Source organism: Bombus impatiens, unplaced genomic scaffold (genome assembly GCF_000188095.3).
Source record: "Bombus impatiens unplaced genomic scaffold, BIMP_2.2 scf_0102, whole genome shotgun sequence".
NCBI lineage: Eukaryota > Metazoa > Arthropoda > Insecta > Hymenoptera > Apidae > Bombus > Bombus impatiens.
Genome location: NT_176521.1, coordinates 1858328 through 1882455, shown reverse-complemented (window position 1 = coordinate 1882455; position 24128 = coordinate 1858328). Strand labels below are relative to the sequence as shown.

Below are 24128 nucleotides of genomic sequence, written 5' to 3'. Positions count from 1 at the left end.
TAACAACTTTACGTATTTCTAATACATCACCAGTTAAGAATCATATGTATATGCTGTAAAGGTATAAATATACTCACCATTGTGTCATATAACGCGTGCTGATAATGAAGACTGGAGAAGTAGTGCGATTAGCTTCAGTGCCGTTTAGGCTGCTGTCTGTTCCATTTATCTCCATTTCACTAGGCAAAAATTACGGTGGCAGTAACTTCCAGAACCACTGACACCTTCACCTTAATATCCAATCATCTCCTCCGCATTCTGAAAAGAACATAATTCGTTCTTGTAGTAATCTATTACATTTTCAAATTTAAATAATTTCACCCGAGTATGGGACTTAGATTTTCAGTTTAATAATAATGATTTGCGAGAGAGTAAAGATTTTCGATCCTTTGATATTAAAATACAGATAAAGAATATTTGTAACTGCAAATATGAATAGAAGGTACATACAATTTGCGAAGGATAGCAAATAAAGATAAAGCATTATTTCAAAGTTTAAATGGTTTGATTTATTCTTTATCTATACTACTGAAAACACGTGTTTCTTACATATTTACATATTTACATATTACAAATCGTATCTTAATATCACATAGTAAAATATAATGTGCTTGATGACAAAATGATGGAACGATTATGAATAGTACTGTAATAGGTCATGCTAATTGGAATCTTGTCAAATACTAGAGAGAAATACCTCTTTCACCGACGGCTTGTCTCCAAGAGCTAGTATATAAACCAGATAAGGACACCCAATTGAAGTGAATTCATTTACGAATGTTGTTGAGATCCCTTTGTTATTGATCTTCGTTTAAATTGATATTCATTTATGTCGAAAGAGATGTTTGAGAATTGAAGGTTGTTCGACTTAACAATTTACCAAAGGCATAAAATTTGGATCCCATATTGCAAGAAGAAAGAGTAAATTAAGGTAACAATTTTTAGAAAGATTCCAACGTTTGTACGTAAACTGTGAATTACTTTAATTCCTCCGTATGAAAAAATGTTACAGTGATAGAAAATATTAGAATATACTTCAGAAAATATTGTACAAAACACAGATACGTAAGTTACGTTAATAAACAAAGAATTAGTATACTAGAATATATTAAGAAAAAAGAGTTTTTACAAACAGCCCTACATCATGCAATTGTTTTCTTTTCGCAATAGAATAAACCGAATTTCATGCAACACGCAACGATTGTGTATTTGATTCACTTGACCTTCGTAATTTGCTGCCATTCATTAAAAAAAAAACGTATTGCACAGCATAACATTCTGAATTATACTTGAACACGAAATTATAATACATAGAAAAATAACATAAATTACTTCGGCCACTTTTATTCAGTGCGATCTCGTAAGTACTCCTTCCAATACATCGCATTTTAACAAAATTTTTGCTTTCCTGTTTTCGCTCTAACTTGACTATATACACATAAATTAGCTCTGGTATGTACATTGTATTATTATAGTAATACTGCCTATTTTCAGATTACAATATTGGTTGCTTGTGATGAAAACAAATAAAAGTAAATGTACAAGAAGATATGTGCAATGACTATTAAATGTATTAAAACTTGCTTTTCTCATAAAACATTTGATTTTTACAGATTTTTCATATAAAAATTCTCAACTAACAATCCAATTTAATTTTATTACGCTTTACTTTCGCCCTTAATATTCATGTCTCTCTTTTTTTTTTTTTTTTTTGGATGTATAAAAATCGCAGATATATCGCAGCGCGTTTGTCTGTATCAGATCGGGTAATTCTATTGTGACTAGAATTCTATCATATCGCGTTATTTCCTTAAAGGTTTTTTTCGGTAACATTTTTTAAAGGAGCATATATTTTCTTATCCCTCGTTCCCTCATCTTTCAACCCTCAATATTCCATGCTTCATTTTGCACTAGTCAAACAGCAGAAATATCGTAGACCAGAATCTAACCGCACGTCTTATCTGTGCACACGTCACGTTCGTCCGGATGCGAGTGAACGATACAAATATTTTTTCTTCTCATCCTTGCAGATCGTAACTGCGGTGTTTGGGCGCAGGGTCAAACGAGTTTTCGTGGTACATGTCGTGCCTCTGTGTGCAGCCGATGTGAAACGGACGAGAGATAATGAAAATGGAACGGGGAGAAGACCTCGGCTACGGAAAGTGAGAAGAGCCTGACAAGTCGGAAATTTCGGGGAATATGTAGCTTAATGATATAAAGTCATAAACCGCGAACCAGTGGTCGAGCAAGTCAAATTAAAATCAGTCAGGAACAACTCTTCTTCCTCCCTGAGGATATTAAGCTAAAGAAATCTATAGGAGATTGTTGCATATTTTATTTAAAATATTTACATTTATAATATATACAACTATTAAAATGGCTCACAGTATTATTTCGAATATTTTTTGTTTCTTGCGATTCTATACCATATTCCTTTGTGTTCACTGCTTTTTTAATTTTCAGAAAAAATGCTGTATAAAACCTGTTATGAATTACAAAATATTAATAATAATTTTTTTGGAATGAAGATTTAATTTAGCCATATTTTGCCATATTCAGTTACAATTTTAATTTGTATATGACACTGTTTTTATAATTACACTTTTGGGACAACTACTATGGAGTTCATTTTACAGATCTTTATCGTTAACATGACATTTCCCGAAGCAACGTCGAATTGTTCATTCACGAAGTATACTCATTTTCTCCAAAAGCAGTGGTAATACTGCGAGAAGCTTCTACTGCACTGCGGCCTAGTTTAGACTCACACAAGAAGTGCATTCAAAATCGAATTCTATTTTCCGTTCTCTGTATTAGTACTACCTGCTATTTTGAAATAATTAACCATTCATCCATCTTATTACATTCAGTTGATTTCACGCTTCGTATTCGTATAAAATGAATGTTATTTAATTGCCTTTAATTATTATCCGGAAAATATTGACTTATACTATGTATGTAATAACTTAATAACGAATAGAAATCATTTTTTTTTTAAATATTCACATCGATATTAAATAGAATAAAAGTGAAAGTAACAAAAATTAAAAATGATTATCTCGTGTTTACAAGTATTTTTTGCAGCTTATATCTTCAATTTTATAGAAAATTAATAGTACATGTATAACCAATATTGTTGACGCGTTAAATTTTCCCACAGAATATTGATCAACGGATTAAAATGTTATTCAGAATATCTGGGAAGTTACGCACGAAGTCTATCCCATGGACAAGCAGAGCATACAGCATGCGAACGTCGAATCCTATACGTACGTGACGAATCATTCTGAACAATTGAACCAACGAATCAGGCAACGATCGCGTTCCGATAGCATTGTGGATAATTCGTTTCGAATTTATTGCTTTTTCAAATGATACGAACAGCTAAGCAGAGCTTTGGACCAGCTTGAAAATCCACGAACAATTCCTCCGGTTTCCTGATTGTTCCTGCCCGTTTTTGTCTTTCCGTCTACGAATTTCAAACAATTTGCAACCGGTAGTTCTTGTCTCCACACAGTTACGATTCACTCTTCTTTATTTTTTTTTTTTTTTGTTTTTCACTTTTTGTTTTTTGAATACTGACGCTACTACATGCGCGTTGCTTGATGACGACACATCGATTACCAATTAACAAGACTCCAATGTAACTCCGAAGATATAGATTCACAGTGAAAAATGGATTTTCGATTAAAAGTAGTTTAGTCGTTTGCTCCGATCTTCGACGACATGAATTATGCATACGCATAAATTAAACGAAATATACCTTCCAGTTAAATGGCAATAAGATATATTGCATAAATTAATATCTTTCTGAGCTATTTTACTCTCGGATCAATTTGCTCGTTCTTTTCTCCTCAAATTGTTTGGTCGACGTGATAAAGCGAAAATCAATTAGATAATAGCATGGTTTTCCTGAAAATTTAACTTTTGTTTGATGGTTTTCTAATGAATTGACTCCGACTATTAAAACGATTAAAATATAATAAAGCATTAATGATTGCTCAGTATTGAAAGTGAAATGGAACATTGACGAATCAAATTTTTATCAATATTGGTCAAAACATAAATAAAAATTGTTTCCGACACGAAATATTGTAAGTAGGGTATAGTTACCAGATTAAGTATTTAAAATGAATTTCTTTTTGCAAAGCTTCGTATGAAGAAGCTTTATTTTATATTTTCCATTTATTTTCTTATGTAGAGTCATCCCCTTTTGAGTTGCATCACCAATTACAGTTACAGAGTATCTTGTATATGTATATCCTTTTAGTAATAACACTTCACAAAATTTTATATTCCCTGCATTTACAAATATGTAATCAGCCACTCGATCAATTATGAGGCAGTAAATTAATAGCTTAAAATTCATATTCATTTCATTTACGAATATCGAATTGTCTCTTCAACTTGGAGGACAATAAAAGAATAAAATAATTCAATTAATTTGATAATATCGACTAATTTTGGATCTTTAGGCTTTGATATCTCGCTTAATCAATCCTACGACGAATTTAAAATTTCCGCTATAATACCAGAAGCAACTTAATTACTGGAGATCTTCTATTAACCGACAATATATAAGACGCGTTAGAAAATATTTTCTTATCGTCTCTTTAGAGTAAAATTTTCAGACACTGTTTAAATAGAAGATAATTTGGCTTTGCACAAGTAGTGAAAAGTGTTCACTATTTAGTTGGAGCAAAGGAAGTTGCCGCTTCCAGTCAGCTGATTGAATATCCCTCGACAGCGGAGATGAAAGTCGCTGCAGCTTGGAATTAGATCGATATATAACTATACAAATATATTTTCCCAAGAGCAGAAAAAACTGCCGATAAACCTAGTTTGACGCTTCTTCCCTTCCTGTCGACTTTAATGAGATTCCCAGCGATTAATCTGAATCGATCGTTTCGTTTTTCTTCCTTCTTTCTTTCGTCGGTGCATCTGATCAAAAATCGGACAAATATTGCTTGACATGCACGATTAACGTCTTAGGTCTCGATCAATCACATACGCGTGTACTAGTAATTATTTTGCTTCGCTATCATTCACGCGTGAAATGATCGAAAATAACCGAAAATTGTGCTCAGTCTGGACAAATTTTACAGTGATTGAAAGTATTACATCAAAGATTGTTGTCATATTCATGGGTGACTATCATCAATTTTGCTTTGTAATAATCTTCAGTTTCAAGTAATTTCAGGAATTGAAAGTTAAAAGTCGAGATAAATATTCGGCTGTAACATGATATGAAATGTTCGTTTGAATACTCTTTAAGTTCCTTTTCTGCAATATAGATTGCATAAAATTGAACGTTGATCTATATTCTTTTGTTTCGTGTAACTTTCGTTTGAAATAGCGTTGAGAATTTTGTAGAATTTTCTTTGAAAAGTTACAATAAATGTGCCTGAAACTCGTGCCATTTCTTCTTGTAAATTTAACGCTAAAACTATCAGAACGTCAAAATGACGAATTTCAGATCTTTTATTTTTGCGGTATCTAAAAACAAGCGATTTTGACGGAAGGTAATTTTGGCGGAATTAGCTTCTATCGAGAAAAAACAAGAGTTGACTTCCAGGCAGAATTATATGTCTATCTATTTTCATCCTTCCACTTTAATTATAATCTTCTATGTGTAGCACACTTATTCTAGTATATTACAGATCGTTAGTTCTAACGTTAAACTTAGCCATCCTGCGGCCAACGCCGCACGTAATATTAATATAGTTTTTGAAGAGGTTACTGCTAATGAACATGCTATTCATCGTTAGGTATCTAAATTTGCAATAGCGGGTAAAATCTTCAAAACTGTATAAAATTCGGAAAAAGATATTTTCCGGGAATAGTATTAGAGACATTGCATCTCAATGACAAAAATATTCCAGCGAAATGGTAGGTCCATTAATAAACATAGAAATATTTATAAAACAAAGTACATTTTATAATTGAAAATCATGCAAACATCTCTTATACATATAAAGGTATTTTAATATTATAATTATTTATTGGAATATATTAAATTCAATTTATATTGGGATAATTTAGCAGGAATAGGGTTATTCATATGACTATAGATACACAGGGTATGAAAAGTTATTGTAAAGGACATGAAAGTAACGAAATATCTTTTTATAGAAGTGGCAAGTACCTATACGAACGAAATGCTCCTTTGAATGACACGACGCTCAACATATTGCTATCGATCTCCACTGCGTATCAAATAAGCGAGATTGTCATAAACGCTTCTCATTCTTCTCTTAAGCGGCTTTAAACATCACTTAGGGATTTAGGTGGTCCATTATTGTACATTTGTGCCATAGGGTCTATTACTTCTTCTGTTATGGTCATACATGTTTCTGTATCTTTCTATGCTCTATCTTGAAAATGAAATTCATTTTTTTCTGGTTCGTTAAACACGATAATAGGACATTGTAATACGTATAATTTGTAGCAGAAGAATTAATCTTAAAATAAATATTCATGTCTAGTATCATATATTCGATATATGTCTAGCACACGCGTGTTATAAATTTTGTCTCTTAAAAAGAGATAAAAGTAAAAAATGTTCAAGAAATATAATATTCCAAATACGATGATATTTCATTTGGTAGGATTTGTCCAATAGTTCTGATATTTATAAACCTATTGCTTTTATCGAACATGAATAACGATATAATATTGTTATAGTCTACAATAACATATTCTGCGAAAAATCGTGATATAATCATTTTTCTTGACATTTTCATGTCTTCCATTAATAGTAAATTATTCGTTACATGCTTATATTCATATTAGACGTAATTATTTTTAATCAAACACGTAAGTAGAACTATGCATATTATTAAAAGTGTCTTAGCTATACAAATAATATTACATTGATATTTGTTACATCGCGATTTAGAAATGCATATTCTCGTCACTATAGCAGTCAGACGACTTTTACAACGTCGATATATGTTTTAACATATATTGCATGTAACAATGAAAACGGATAATCGCGATAACGGTGTACAACCCAATAATATCTCGAGAACGAACCACGTTTATACCTAACGTTCCTATTCTTCGCGTCTCGAATAGCGTGAATAAATACAAATTTCTACGCAACGATTGCAATAGCTGCGCTGTGCGACTGCGTACATTCGATTTATTTCTCCTGGAGGAATCGATTTGAATCCTTTATTTAAATATAATGAAATTCGTTCGATTATTATAGACAGATAAGTATAATGAGAATAGATCGCACGCATCCAATAGAACCTGCTAATACTATTTTTGAGAGCCATTTGCATTATTATCACGATAAATAAACTAGTTGCGAATGAAACCCAAACATCGATGCAGAGATGATTTCCTAATCTTTGAGTCTGTTGATATTATCTAATGATAAAGCACGACCTTGTATAAATAAATTGATCGTAATAAATTACAGTCAGGGATAGAATTAATAATATTAGGATCTGTAAAAAAATTTATCGTACTTTATGCTATAAAATCTCTTATATAAATTCGAACATGTCCTAGACAAATTCATCATTTATTTCTACGCAGAGACAACGCTATAAATTTAAGATGAACTGCATTATTCGATACTTAATCTTCTTTTAGTATTAAAACGTTGCATTCGCGGCATAAAATATATTTCCGAATAAATGAATGATAAATGTATACATATAAAGAATTTATTAATTTTAGTAATTTTCATACGATTTATATATTACTTCATCTGAAAGATTACATTTGGATTATTACTTGCGCATAAAAGAATCTCAACATTTTATAGATTTATTTTATAATGTTCCTCTTAATACCATAAACAACATTTAACCCAAGAATACCTAAATCATTGACTTAGCATTACAATTAGAAAACATTTTTGCTTCTTATCTCAGTATTCTACGCAAACGACCATCACAGTCCAGTGGAATTTCTGATCTTTTCATGACTTTACTTACATTCGTGACATCCGTGACACGTGGCACGTGACACGAACTATTCTCACTCTTCGTTTAGCTAAAAGACGAAACGAAATCTTCGCGCTATTATCTTCCATTTTAATCGTAGCCGATTATTACGTCCTCTGTCTAGAAATCGGTCCAATAGGGAGTTCGTATAAATGCAATTAAACTCGTCACGGTTAAGAAACAGCAATTTTGTAGAATTACGCTTTAATAATGACACAGAGTGTAATTGCTATCCCCGAGTAGTTTCAACGTGCACGTTTCTGTGACCGATGATATAGCATTCAGTTTATTCCTTTATGGAACGCTGAATATCTATCTCGTTTGTGTAATAGGACTACAGCTATATCACTATTGAAAGTAATACTGTTACTGGTAGTTGTTGCTACTAGGTGTTCGTAATATTACATTGTCACGTGGTATTCGCATACAAGATGGTAAATTAATCCATGTTGAGGTGAAAATTGGACTGCGCATGTTTATGCATTTATGAAAACATAATAAATTATATTTTTTATATTTTATTTGCATGATACATTTCAAATCAACTGCATACATAATACCAATTTGTTTCTTTTTATATGATTTTAATATCAAGTATATGTATGTTTTTGATATTACCTTGAACGCTTCAAAAATATTGATTGTCATAAAACTATGTCATAACACTTGTTACAAAACTTCGTAGATTTAGTAGCAGTCTCTAAAAACTTTGTATCGTTAGATTTAGATAGGGTATAGGATAGATTGCTTTCTAGCCGTCAAGCATCAAAATTAGAAAATCATTATCATTTCTTCATACAGAATGCACACGATATGCAAAAATTTATATAATATTTCAGTCATATTTTCTCCATTTCTGGCTTACAAAAATATGAACTGCCATAGATATTCGCAGTTAATTATAATTGTATGTATGTTATGTTTAGCATTTTTGCTAGCTATGACGTACCTAGTACGACACCTTTCAGTTTATAAAAGTTGTCATTGACGTCACATCGTTTCCTTCTGTACGCTAAAATTACGAACCCCCGTTTGAAATTAATAGTTTTCTATAAACTATCCCATTGTGATTGAGATTTATTAAAATTTATTGATCACTTAAGCGAGAAAAAATCAAATTTACGCAAGGATAATGTCAGCGGATGAATGTTGAGAATTGTTAAATATAAGAATACTTTCGTGAAAAACCAGTCCTTGTAGGTTAAATAAATTCAACATTTGATTTATCGATTCAATGCTTGACCGTGCACTTCAATATTCAATCGGAATAAAATTCAGAGAAAGAAAACGTGACTTATCGTGTTTACTATATTCCGTTTATTTGATGTTCGTAATCTATTTCGAGTTGCAAAACTCTGCTTGTTAGGTCAGAATAATTTACATAAACTAATATCAATTAAATAAATAAATTTAAATACGAGTTGAATATATAAATAATTCAGAGACAATAATATTTGTCATATAGCTATTTTTATCTCAAAAATGTTAATAAAAATAGCAAACAAAGAAAAGTGGATACTTGGAAAGGCATAGGTGATCATCTTTAGTTATGGACAACTGTGAAACACGTGTTTGTAGTGAAAGTACGAAAATTATTATAAAGGGATGCTTTGGTGGAGAAAGTGTTGGTTTGCTGTCGTTGATTAAGGTAAATTGTGAGTTGTGAGTTGTCATTTAGAAGTTGATCAGTTGTACCGATTTAGTTGCTTTAGTTGTAATATATTAACATATTTAGAAATAGTTCCAGTTAGATAGTCATAGTTTTCTGTTCCATCATTGTAAGTAGATATATAAAATAAAAATCACTATATTATTTTTAGACGATATTATATAATACTGTCTTAAAGTTGATATTAAATTTTTTAATTAATTAATATATATTTCATAACTAATATCCTAATTAATTTCTGGAATTATAAAACTTTTACGTGTTCCCTTAATCGTTGCGTGCGAGGGTAAGTAATTATTTCAAACTGACCATACTCATAAAGTCTCAGCAAAACATGTAGAAACATTACGTCGAAAATATTCTAAGAGTGAAATTCGCTCTTATTTCTTATTACTCAAGATGTTCGTGACGGGTTTTCCGTATTAAGTTAAACACAAATTCAAGAAGGGTGGCGTGTGCTCGTAGCGTGCACTTTATCAGCTCTTTCGTAAAATGTGATTCGTCGTTCTTCGTGATATATTACAGCGGCTGTAACTATTTATCCAGAATTTTTTTTAACGATTTCCGTGTGCGTTAAGTAGATTTCACTGAATCTGTCGATAAAATTCAGATTATAACACTCCAGTTTATCGAAAGATATTTTATTACAGAATTTGATATAAACGTTTCGAATAAAAGTATATACGAGAACAGACTTTCTAATTCATTCATTAATTCACGTTTCTCCATACAATAATCTAATTTCAATTTTTTCCTTTCAATAGCTGTACTAATTAACTAGTTTTGAACATGGAAATCGTTTAAGAGGAATTTTTGTTTGCTGAATTAACATGCTCTGTTTAAACAACTTTTGTTTACATATCGGAAGATGATCTATATTCAACATATAAATATGAATTTGCATTTTAATTACCAAAAATAAAATTTAATATAATTTTTCCAATTTCATTTGTTACTTAAGTTTTTTTATTACTGTTAAGTTAATTTATTACCGAGTAAGAAAGCGAAGTTGAAATATGTAGAGTCGACAATTTAAACAACATAGTAGTACATTAATGTCCTTTTTCACATCAGCACTGTTTAGTTGTTGATAATTTTATGAAAATATCGTATCATTAGCATGTAATTAAATCGCTATCGCAATTGCTATCGATTATTTACTCAGTAATTCATCAAACGTATTAGTTACTACAAAGCATCACTGTGACTAATCTACTCTCGATATACTCTTCTCTTTCATTTATTTTTTAAACTAGTGTAATCACTCTACGTTACATGAGAACGACAAATTTTTAAAGAAGTTATTATTATATATATATTATATATACTATATTTTATTATATTATATATATATATTACAATCAATTAATATGGATTACAAATTAATTATGCAAAGATATTGGAACACATATGTGTATGAAAATTTTCTGCAGAAACAACGAATGAATATTTTTAATAATACAGATGAATATTTTGAACATAGTAGGAAATTTGCATTAACGTCCTTGAAACCTAATTTTATCGTATATTGTAATAATACGCTTAAAGGGAAGAAGTTTCATAGGTTTCTATATTCAACGTTGCTTCATTACACTTTACAAAACTTTATTCTCTACAGCTATTCGTGCAATATTAATTTTTAACAGCGTTAGTTAGAATAATGAGTATTTCGGCCTATATCACTCTTTGAACTGAGTGACCATGACAGGATAATACAAATACACCTTTCTCTATTCACAAAGAATTAACTAATCGATATTTATCGATTATCCTTTAGAAGTTCAACATAGAACGCACGAACTAGAATCCTTTTGCGTTCACTATCAACTAATCCTCCGATCATGCTAAAATACTGAACTTAATAGAAAATGAAATTTCGTTTTTTGTAATTTTATTTTAATATCTCTTAAAAGTGCTAATTGGAAAGTGAAAACCTATAATATTACTAGCTTTCAATATATCAATTACATACTTTTTACGTAATCAAGTTTGCTTTGAAAACTAAAATTAAATATTCACTTTGATTAATACTATTATACATAGATTATCATTTCCGCATTCTAGTATGTCTTGCGTATTTATAAAGAACCCTTCTAAAAATGTTACTATAAGGTCTTTGTAAGAGTATAAAATACTGTTTATTAATAAAGATAAATATTTTTATATTATCTACATATATAAAATTTGTCTTATACATCCGATAGAAATCCTTATAACAATATAGAAGTATTTGAGAAATACATATAATTTTGTATTATACATATTGTATTATATTATTATATACAACATATTATATCATATTATTATATTCTGGTATAGAAATTTGAATCGATATACAAATCCTTCTAATCATGCATACATTTTTTCTTTAATTAAATAAATAATTTCTTGTCACGTTCTAGAAATTTTAAACCAATAATTTTTCTTCGAAGATGGTCCCTTATTTAATATTAGATTTGTAATTTATATTCTTTCGAATCCAAACCAGCTGGCTGCTGAAGCGAGCAAAACCATCGTAAAAAGAAGACTAAAGAGAAAACACCTCACTGGCCTCGCTAAAGAAATAAAATAGACAAACTCAAAGATGGTATCCCGCTGGGGGTAGCCATCCACATGTTATTTAGCAATAAAGCTAGGAAAATTTACCGAATTTCCAGCTGAACAAATTGTAAAGTACAAATTAAATAATAAAAAAAATATATTCTTTCGAATAATCAATCTACTTAATAAATATGAAATTATCTCTTTTGAAATAATAATTCCAAACGTATGATATATGAAAATATTTCTAAAGTGTATAAACGAATTATATCTTGGTATCAGATTGTGTTCAATTATAGATTTCTATATAATACTCATCTACTAAAATAAACCATGATATCGATATAAACATCAAAGCCAAATCAAAATGACACTCTTTTTTGTCACGGCATTCCTTTTATCTATTCGAACTGTGTCAATCATAGTTTGAATATCGCTTGGTTGAGTGGAATAAATGGTTCTGAGTCCATCCACATTACAGTTGGCACCATTGAAAATTGGAGTTTTTATCTAGCATAAAAGTCGCAGGGTACCAATCGGTCATTTTCAAATTTGAATAAACTCCAATATTTTCATTTTGTTCCGCGTGGAAGATTTTCCATGTAACCATTTCCCCTTTCTCAGTGAGACGGGCAATGAATTTACATTTTTATTAAACAAAGCGTGATCGTTGGAATGTATAATTTTTTCAATAATCGATCGACAACTTCACGCACGCACAAATAGTAAAGCAAAACGACGTACGTTCTACCATATATTCGTTGTTTCAAGGGGGAAAGGAGATTACCGTGAAAATCGCGAAAGCTTAAAACAATATGTTAAATTGAATCGAATATCAAATTTGCAGGCATGTAAAGGAGCTTTTAATGCCTCGTAAATAAATTAAACAAATGGAATTTCATAAATATCACAAGATATTGTCACTGAAAAGTAGTTATCCGACAATATTTTCAACTGCAAATAAATTTCGATAATACAGAATTTTTATTTCTCCAATTACGAATGAAATATAATAAAATTGAAATGATATTTTTATCATTGATAAAGTTGTATAATTCTAGTTCGACTTTTATAACTGATAAAGGATTGATAATGCTTTAGTGAAAAGTGGCCTTTCAATAATATTCAAATTAAATTGTTCGAATATTAATTAATTATTCGAGTATTGTTAATTCACTGTTCCAATAAAAATTTCTATTAATTTCTCCATTAATTAATTTCTTCATTAAGTCATGTCTTATTAGGTATAGATGACATTGTTTCGCTATAATTTAAGACGGATTTGAAATGTTTGAAGCTCAGGCAATATAATACAACGTTCGAATGCAAAATAATGAAAATTCAAGATATGAGATACAAAATTATAATACAGGAATAAATAAAGTACGTAAAGGCAACAAGTAATAGGTAACATACCTTGTGTATCCTTGGAGAGAAGGACTACGCCGAAGTAGGCCACATAAATCCCCAAAACTTCAATTCTCGGTGTTCCACTTTGTCATGCCTGTCTGAGTTCTTAGTTTCATCTTCCGGTATTTCGAAGTTCTGGATCGGTATAGAATTGTCACGTTACAGTTTAACAATTCACGAATGATATCACCGCAAGAAACCCGAGGAAGGAAACCCAACAGAATGTTTTTCATTCATAAAAATTGACTCGACTTGTCAACGATAACGAAAAGGCGCAAATATCACCAGAATCGACTACTGATTCCCCAGTTAATAAATAATCTGGTAACGAAAGGTTCCATCACTTTTTCGAATTTTCAGAATTCACTAACCGTGTTGGAATAATTCGAGAGTTGTAGTATTAGAACGGTTCAGAATCTGAAGAATTTGCCAGGAATAATGAAATCCTAAAATTATTTCACCTCTGGTAGAGTATTCTCTTTATTGTCAAAGTACTCTGACCATATCCCCGATTTTTCTTCCTACCTCATCACTCGTGTATCGACGTTTCAAGATCCCTTCTAGCAGTAAAATAGCATTACCGGAGACTCAGATCGTACGGATTGATAAAATACATACATACATCGTTCTTGGAGACTCTATACAACATATTCTTCTAGGGCTTTTACTAATTACGGACGATTTCCACTGTCTTTTCTCGTCACCCGCGCACCACATAACTCGACCAAGTGTATCGAAGCTATTAAAGCTCGATTATAGAAATAACTAATTAACCTCGTGAAGCTCGATGACAGAGAAGAACGACGGAATCGAGTATAACGATCTGAAGGGATATATCTCTGTTATCTAAAAAGACATGTCGATCTCGTACGACGGAAGGATTGGTGGCGGAAGCGCGCTACTTCCGGCTCCGTCGCGTTTCAAACTCTGCTCCGAATGGGACTTGACGGCGAGTCGGCCAACGGACACGCGGCGAGAATTCAAGTGAGCGCCGTCAGCGTCGCGATTCCGTGCAGCGTCGTCAACCTCGTTCCAGGAGACGCTTGCGCACCAGTGTCCGGCGCCCTTCGACGTTCGCGTACAGGGATGAATCGTTCCTCCGTACCGTTGTTATCAATTCACCTAGTTTTCTTCATAATCGCCGAGGAACCTAGGTGACGTTTAGGTGTGTGAATTAACAATGAGCCACTCGATTCTGATGACGACACGTGGACGCGCCACTAGACTGATATATTAACTACTCGGTGATCTTCTACATTCGAAAGATGTTATGCATTTCTACTGCTTTCTACTATAATATTACGCTAATATCTCGCATTCCTTCTTTTATTCTTCCATTCTGACCCCCTTTCCATTCCTTGTCTTGTGCTTGTTTCCGTCTTCTTTCTGTCATCGTATCCTCTTGAAGTTCCCTTTCTATGGTTATCTGAATTTTGCATTTTCGAAAAGTATGGTAAATTTAATTAACGAAAATTATTATCGATTTATTCGTCATAGTCGTAATAACTTGTTCGAGAATAGTAAAGTTAATAGAAGAAGCATCTGTGTAGCGATTAATTCACCTGTGTCAAGGAATTTTGAGGGAATTTGAATTTCTTGTAAAGAAAACTGCGAAATTTGAAGAATTGATGCAAATGTCTTTTATCTTGAATTTAAATCTTGATTTTGATCTTCAATAGCTATCTTGTTTTTATGCACACGCGATATTTCCCCATTCTTTGTTAATTCGATTATTTTCAAGATATTTTATTTGCAATTGGTATACGCATTTAGGTTACGTACACTTTATTCTTTGAAAATTTATTTAATATCGCTGCAGTAAAGAGGTGAGCGAAACATTAACGATTATTAAAAGCTGATATTAAACTCAAATATACTAAATATCCAAATTATGGTACAAATATATTGGTACAAATAGTACTTGATATTATTCCTGTAAAAATACATTTACATAAAATCACGAAAACTTTCAAATTAAAATATCAACTACTGTAAAATCGCTAATAATTCCTGAACTATTACAATGTTTATAAATGATGTATTGTGGATATGTTAAGAATTATCGTTTATATTGTTACGTAGAATTAGTTGCAGTTAATTGAATCTACTAAAAGACCTTGGTTTACACATTATTACTTGAATATTTTTAATTTTTTGTTTGATATGGAAACAAAGATACGGTCAATTATATTAAAAATTCGGGACGAGATAAAACATGATATTTCGCTTTGCACATCCGTTACTTACTGTTACCACGAGGTAACACAATGGGCATTGTCAGACATAAGATGAAAATTTGTAGGAAGGAAAGTCAAAAAGAGGAGAAATTCTAAAACAAACACACTTGCAGAACGAGTTCCGTAGCATTCTTTCATTCTTACATCGTCATAAATTTTATACCCAAGTGACCATTTTGTTTCAGCTTATACTATTTTCGCGTTTAGCTATTGCTTCCTACGTATTTTTATCTTCTTTCGAGTTAACAAAGTAACCATTATCAGGGTAAACAGGAAAAGCTTTTCTATCTATTATTATTGGCTACATTAAAGCTAGTATAAAAACTCATCGCAAGTACATATTTATCAAACGTGTTCAGTTTTTCTATGATCGTTGTTTCCTGGGATTATAAATATCTATTTTTAAATAAGTAGAAATATATATTTTCGCAATTAATGAATTGAATCGTATAAACTCGTAGGTATTATACTCCTATTAAACATGATATATTATTAATAAGTATTGTGAGCAATATATTACAAAGTGAGTATATGTACATATACTAATATACTGATTGCAACACTAAGCTTTAATTACAATCAAGCACAGTAGGCTACTTAAAATGTAACATATACCTACAAATAAATCAATAATTTCAGTAGTATAATAGCTATGAACTATTTGAACAGTCAATGATTTAATAATTCTCAATGTATTATTGAAACTATTCTTAGCATTAATAATATTAATTACATAAGTTTGTCCTAACTTTACAAATAACTATGATAATTATGTCTTTTTTCAATATTAGTAAAATTTCCAGATACTTTATACATATAACACGCACATACACATCCACAAAAAATTCTTGTAGTAAATGTTCAAATTTCTTCATGAAGCACTATACACACGTGCGCGTGAAATTAAAATGGGAAATTCACAACGAGACAGAATAACGAGACTTGCGATGAAAATGTCCTTTACACATTCGAGGCAAGTTGGCAGAGACGTAAGATTTGAGGAATTGTTCGAGATTTGATTCGAAAAATAAAAAGAAGGGGTTTGCATGAATTCGCGCTGTGGCTTATCTCGAAGTTCAACTAATTGTACGAGTTTACATCGCGGCACGGCGGCGCGGCGTGATCACGTCGATTAACGAACAGCTTTTGGAGATACACGACACGCTGCAAACTGTGCAACGGCAGTAGGTCGGCGCATGCAAAGCTCTATCGCTGATCCCAATCTTCTCCTTTGACGAGGATGTGTGATCGAGCACAGTCCAAAATTAACACCGTGCCACAGGAGCACGAGCGAAGCAACATAGCGTCACGAACAACACAGGGATCAGTTGATTCGCCCCTTTGGTACACGCGTTCCTGAGGACTTGTCTTTTAAACTGGGTCAAAAATATGTTTAATTGGACTGCCATTCATATATATGCTTTGACATATAGGAGGCTGTTATGTAATTGATAGACATAATAGTATATTAATTGCTAGGTTGTTGGATCATTGAGTGGTAGATTCTGTTAGGTTTCTGCAGATTGAATAATTGAAATCTTAACTCTCATTGGTTTCTTGTTTTTCGAACTTGACTTGCCTCTTGACAGAAAATGTATAAAATTAGCGGAGGATTAATATAATGAAAAATTCGCAGTTTACATTCGTAAATTTTTTTCATGGAAATTAAAAATAAAATTTTCGTATATCAGATATAAGATTTTTCATACTGTTCACGAATTACAAAGTAACATGCAGGGCATAATACAATAAGTTGTATTATGTATGTATTATGTATAGTGTATGGATGATTTTCTGGATTCAAAAGTAAAGATACTGAACTAGTTTTGTTTAACATTTATATTAAATATATTATATATAAATTATTTAGTAGCATATATTACTTCGCATAAATATGGATACTGTCCATTTCCACCGAATGGGAATAATATGAATTTATTTGATAAACAATTGTAAAATTTCATATTACGTCCAGGAAATTCTTCTCTTGTATCTTATATTTCCTTTTATATGACTGCAGTAGCAGTTCATTTCTCATGACATATTTCGTATCATTGAAGTCAGAAGCGTCTAACGTACAAACGAAAGTTGAAACATTACAGAATATACAACAAGAATACCGACACTTTATTGCAATGTTTGCATTCATCATACAAATGTTGTCATTATTTATATTTACCAATGACGTTAAACTAAAATATATATCGAACAAGATGTAACAGTACGGCCAATAAAATTAGTTTAACTTGAAGTCGTTCTTTAACATTCCCTAGAATATTTATTAATAATGGTATCATTTTTCATCAATCTCTTCAAAATACGTAGCAAATAATTCTTAGTTTCTAAAATATATTTCAATCTACCATCGCTTAAACCCATTTTCTTAAATCTTAGAAAAGATGTCTGATGTACGAAGATCGTCTAGAGCGACAATTGATGAATAACGATTGATTTTAATGCTTTTTAAGTGTTTAAGACGAATGTCTTTGACAATGCATCTAATTAAAATAACAATTCGCTGATTATTATTTTTAATTATTTTTAATTGAATGTGTATAATAAATATACATATCTGTGTGAAATAGTTTTGCTTATAATCGCAATATATATGATGCCCGATGGGATTCGGTTATGAAACGAAAAAGAGCATTGAAAAATTTTACCCCTGAGGTAAGGAGGGACTTGTCTTGGATATCTGTTTGAATGAAGGTAACATCAGAGAAAGGTTTTTGATGGGGGTTCTGAGACCAGAGCACAGGTAAAGACAGGGTTTCAGAATGACGTCGCGACGGAAGCTGAAATGAATGAACGGATTGCTATGTCGAGGGTGGTCAACGTGAGAATGGCCACGTGAAAAGAGACAGGAAAAAGAAGGGAGGAAATGGTCGGAGACCCTCATCATCCTCCGCTAATATTTACTTACGCATATGCAAAGACCAGACTGGTTACCAAAAAAAACTATCTCGTTGGTATTCTTTGATAAAGATACCCGGAACTATGGACATCACATTCAGTGACCGCACCTAACCCCGTTTAATACACCTCTGGATATCCATCTACTTGATATCACTATGCACTTCTGTGTATAAAAAAGAATCAATAATAATAACGTTATAGATATATGTTAATATTGTGTAGTGAATGAGAGAATAATATTATTATAGTGTGCTGATTTTGGAAAGAGATTCATACGATTAGATATTAGTCGGTGATTATATATTATAGACGTAAAATGTATCATATATACAAAAAGTTTTCATTATAAACATTCCATTTATATAGAAATGTTAGTGATTTACAAATTATTTTATTTATTTAGATCTATTTAATATTAGGGAATAATATTATATATGGATACACGATAATTTGAAATAAAAGATAATAGGCGTATTTATAAGAAATGCGTAGACAACTTTTCGAAAATGGAAACACTGTATTTTATTATACTATATAGAAAGAAAAAATTAATTCAACGTAATTAATCACCGACAACACGGGAATAAGTATATTATTGTTCAGGTAGATACAGCCTTTTGTGTCCGATTAGATGCGGCAAGTACTATTTACAATGCATATACACGTCGCGTCGTCTCACTTTAATCTCTGAAACTCTATTCGCTATTGGAAAAATAATTTCAAATACAATTTACTGTGTTTTGAGTGTGAAGTAATTGCGGCCTAAGAGCCTAACAATGGACATCTCGTATTTGTAAACACAGCTGTCTATAACCAACAACATTTGCGTAAGTTCGTGCCACGGCCACATGACATTCACAACTACGAAGAACATCTTTTGTCTATTCAACGAAGGTAAATTTTGTTTAACCCTAAATGACCTCAGAACTAGGGCTTGACTAGGGTCAATGAAACTATTTCAAAGTGCATTGTACACCCAGTTAGAAACAAATATGCGATTTCATTTGAAAAGAGATAAAAGTTCTGAAATCTTGGACATAACTCCACTTGGGAAAAAATGTACCCATTATGGGATTTTTGCCTTTTTCTTCAACTACTTGTGATAAAAATAATTGCATGCACGGATTAATATGGGATATTGGAAAATATTTTGAACTAAGAAAAATTAAAGACGTTTATAGATGATAATTAAACACACAAATAAAAATTTGTCAAATAATTTTCGAATAATTGGAAAGCTTCTCTTGTTGCCGTTTTAAAATTATTTTACTTTTAATGTTTCGTGATATATTCATTTATTTTTCTATAGATAGTATTTCTAGACATTTTTAGCACAAAATAACAGGTCAAGTTATAAAATATACTCTATTTAATAAAAACTAGGATTAAGTTGAACAAAAACAATATATAATATAACATTCGAATTTGAATGCAGAGATTATGTATCATAGTGGTAGAGTTGTATAAAACCCGAACTATTTTTGTCGTTAAATGTTAAATACAGTTTAATACAAATATTAGAATAATAATAGATACTCGATTACAACACTTGTTATCTAAACATTTTACTACTCGAACATTTTGCTATTCGTGTGCTTTATTATCTGATCGTTCTACTTTAATATGAAATTCGCATTATAATGCGTCAATATTGTGTGTCATAACATTAAAAATGAAACGTGATAAATAGTTGAAATGAAATAGGAGACAATTTGAAATCTAGGTAAGAATATGTGTTACAGATATAAAAACATATAATGTTTTTAAGTTAACTTATAAAGTTTTTAACTCTGTAAAACATTTAATCGACATTTGTAGAAGAAAGAAAGTCAATCAAAGTCTAATTTTAACTTAATTTTTATCAGAGCCTTTCTTCTTCCTTAAAAAAGTTGACCTTGTTTAGCTAGTTCATCCATTTTCTCTCTTACAAATGAAAGTTTAACTTAATCTGTTACTTTTTCTTTCTCCTCTTGTGTTGCTACAATTCTGTTAATTCTTTCTTCTCCCATAACGGGATCAATAAATCTTGCCTTTCGTTTTCTTGATTTTCTGTTCGAAGCTTCGACTACACGTATTAAAAGATGTTACATTTACGATAATATTTTTAATTAAGTTAGTTATTATTTTAAAATAAAATCAACAGGTTTCAATTTTTAGTTCGTAAGCAAGTAAGAAATTTGTTACCATCAATAGATAATGCTTCATATTCCTACATACTTACATATGGTTATTCGTGATCTTTTTTATCATTAACTAAATTACAGATAAAGCCACAGACCAGTAACCTCTGTGATAAACCACAGACATTTATGGATAAATCCCTTAACGCTCGGTAGTACAGATCGCGATGTTCCGTAGATATCAAGTTCATTTTTATCGCTTAAATTGAATATAATTACTATATTTGTAGCAAATCACAAAAAGCATAAAGGAACGTTCAGATGATGAACATTAATGTCAATATTACTGTCAATATACAAAATTCTTAACATTACCATACATAAGAGACTCTCTAGACCACCGACGACAAATATGGATGCATTGTCAATACAATGTTGAAAACCCTAAATATTGACAATAATATTGATCATTTAAACGCTCCATAAGAAACGCTCTGATTCTTTTCGAGGTTGTGTTTCAGAATGTGAGACACAAAATTTTAAACACAGGTCTATTTTGTATTTAGTCATTGATGCGGCTATCTAAGTCTAAGTAATCAAAATATCATTGAATCTGCCGGAAACTAACAATTAAATCTCATATTTTATTATACCATATTATATTACTAATATCTTACAATAACTTTTAATACTGACAAATATAATATACCAACTTCAACAAGATTGTATTCTTTAAATATTTTTATCTTCGCTACCTTCTTCGAGCATTGAATAATCCCTACGACATAATGTTTTCCGTATTCCAGGAATTTTTTGCATCGTCATTTACGTATCATCTAAAAGTTAGTCATGACCATGACTATTATAAAATTCCCATTATGCTGAATCGTATGGCTAATTACGCTCGTAGAAAAACCGCATTTCCTAAAGAATTATTATTTACTGTGGATTTTTTCAATAAGTTACTATATGTATTGTATGATAATGTTTGCATAGAAACCAAAAATAAATCTTGATATACATCACAGTTAAAACTAGTAAGATCAATTGCAGAATGTTTGTATTGAACATAAATTAGAACCGCGCTCCACTTATCATTTGCTTCGCGTTAAGAAACTAATAAAAGAAACGAACAGTGAGAAATCATTTTATGACAATAATAATAATAATCTTGTAATAGTGATAAATAAAAAAATTAATTGTTGATAATATACTCAGCGACTATCCTCTAAAACAATTATTAAATCACACGAGGAGCCGCGATAATTTCAACTAAATATAGATATCGTTTATTTTATTGCACTTCGCTGCATATACTACACTTGATCGGATTCTTATTGTATTATTTTCGGTATGCATATACATACATGTAATATTACATGTATATGTAAAACATATACAATGGGCTATTACAAAATTTGAAAAATTCTTTAAAAATTCTCATTTCATTTGGATATCTTTAATAATTTTAAAACATGATTTTAATCATTCTTATATAATGTTACAATAACCAGAAGAATAATCCAGAAGAAATGAAACAATTTTCTAATTCTAATAACAATCATGCTTATATATCTAATAACTATGTTCAACTTAATTTTAAGTGATGATTCTACTAATTGTATATATTAAGAAGAAGATTATTTGTACAAAATGGACTTGTGTTATTACACTATTCCTATAATATGGATATTGCGTTCCATTTTATTCAACTGAGAATATTTAAATTTAAATCTTCTAAACCATATAAAATAAATTAGCGATATAGAAAAGAATGATGTACACGTGTAATCGTGCGTGTACATAATAACCATTTACCATGTGATGCAATTATTGCATTAGTGGGCTCAATAATTCATTTCTCTCCTTATTACTTGTTATCTATGTCATTAAATTGGGATTGATGAACTAAGAACACACTTAATTACAGTGTGGTTGTGTCTAATTTTCTACACACTAGGTTTATAAATTGAGAAACATTGTATTCAAACTTATTTAACATACATTAATATTATAACAGTTATACAAATAAACTTTTTCTTTGGGGTGTTTTAGCTAGTCTTGTTTCGGTTTAAATGGATTTTGTTGAAATCCTTTTTTTAAACGATAGATACCATATCTCTTTGGTAAATAATAAATAAACCAACTCTTAATAAATAATCCAATCAACCTTTAAACCTTTGACTTTCTAAAAATAGATAATTTGTTTTCCAGCGACACATTTCAAAAATCAATATTTCTTTCAAAACAATAAGATAAAATTCGTCTAGAATTTCCCGTCTTTAATATAGAAAGGTGTTTTATTTCTTAATCCTCGAAAAATCCATCCCACTCTTAAAATGACTATCCAATTCAAATAACTCAAATAGCTTTTCCTGAACTTGATCATTGACTAAATAGTTTCCAATAGATATCCTGTAGTACAAAGGTTATCAGAAATATGATTTTTCTACACCTTAATATCACGAATTAATCTTTGTTTCTGTTACAAAGACATAACAGTCTGTCAAATGGACTTAGGAAGAATTAAATTCTACTAAATAGCATAATTGTATAATGATACGTTGTACAATGAAAGATAAATTCTAAATCGTCTCATTACTTTACATTGATATTACTTAACTTTTTACTGAAATTCAGAAATACAAATTTGAATTCTCGTTATCTAAACTGAATTTTAATATAATATTAAATATAGGAAAAATATGGTACGTGATGTCTTCCTTCAAAATACGTTTCAAATAAAAAATAAGATGTATTTTTATTCACACATATTCAACTGATTACTATACCATCCCATACACGCAAATAGTCGTTTGATGCGATGGACTTTGTATAGCAATTAAGAACGTCTGCTGGCGATAATTTAAAGTTTTCCACGTAGTCTCCTTTTCCACTATAAATTTTCTATAGCTATTACTATAAGTAAATACACTGCCCTTCGACTACTACCATGTCGCAACTACTTTCTTCTTTATCGTATCGCTTATGTCTGGCGTTACGTATTTTTAAATGTATAATTTACTGCATGCGTAACACGTTATATATGTTTTACATTGAAATAATTGAAATAATTTAAATATTACAAGTATTTGAGAATTACATTAATTCCCAAATAATTTCTAAATACGTACTACCACCGTTATACGTTTATAACTTCAGATTAAAATATTTATTTACCATTACTTGTAACAAATGACAAATGGTTACGATGATGATGATTTTTAAAAATGCTCATCCAATTATTTAGGATGATATTCATCTTATTGTGTTC

The 24128-nt window shown here is 30.7% G+C and overlaps 1 protein-coding gene across 1 annotated transcript in view; it reads right to left on the bottom strand.

Annotated features, from left to right (window-relative positions):
• Positions 1-14243, bottom strand: part of LOC100749279 (probable muscarinic acetylcholine receptor gar-1) — a 55465-nt gene extending 41222 nt beyond the window's left edge. Inside the window, exons 1-3 of the mRNA XM_033318635.1 lie at positions 14107-14243; positions 13588-14027; positions 78-258 (exon numbers count right to left, since the gene is read on the bottom strand). Of these exons, the coding sequence (XP_033174526.1) occupies positions 78-175 (98 nt within the window). The 5' untranslated portion in view covers positions 176-258; positions 13588-14027; positions 14107-14243. The remainder of the gene's footprint in view (positions 1-77; positions 259-13587; positions 14028-14106) is intronic.
• Between the last annotated feature and the right edge of the window lie 9885 nt (positions 14244-24128).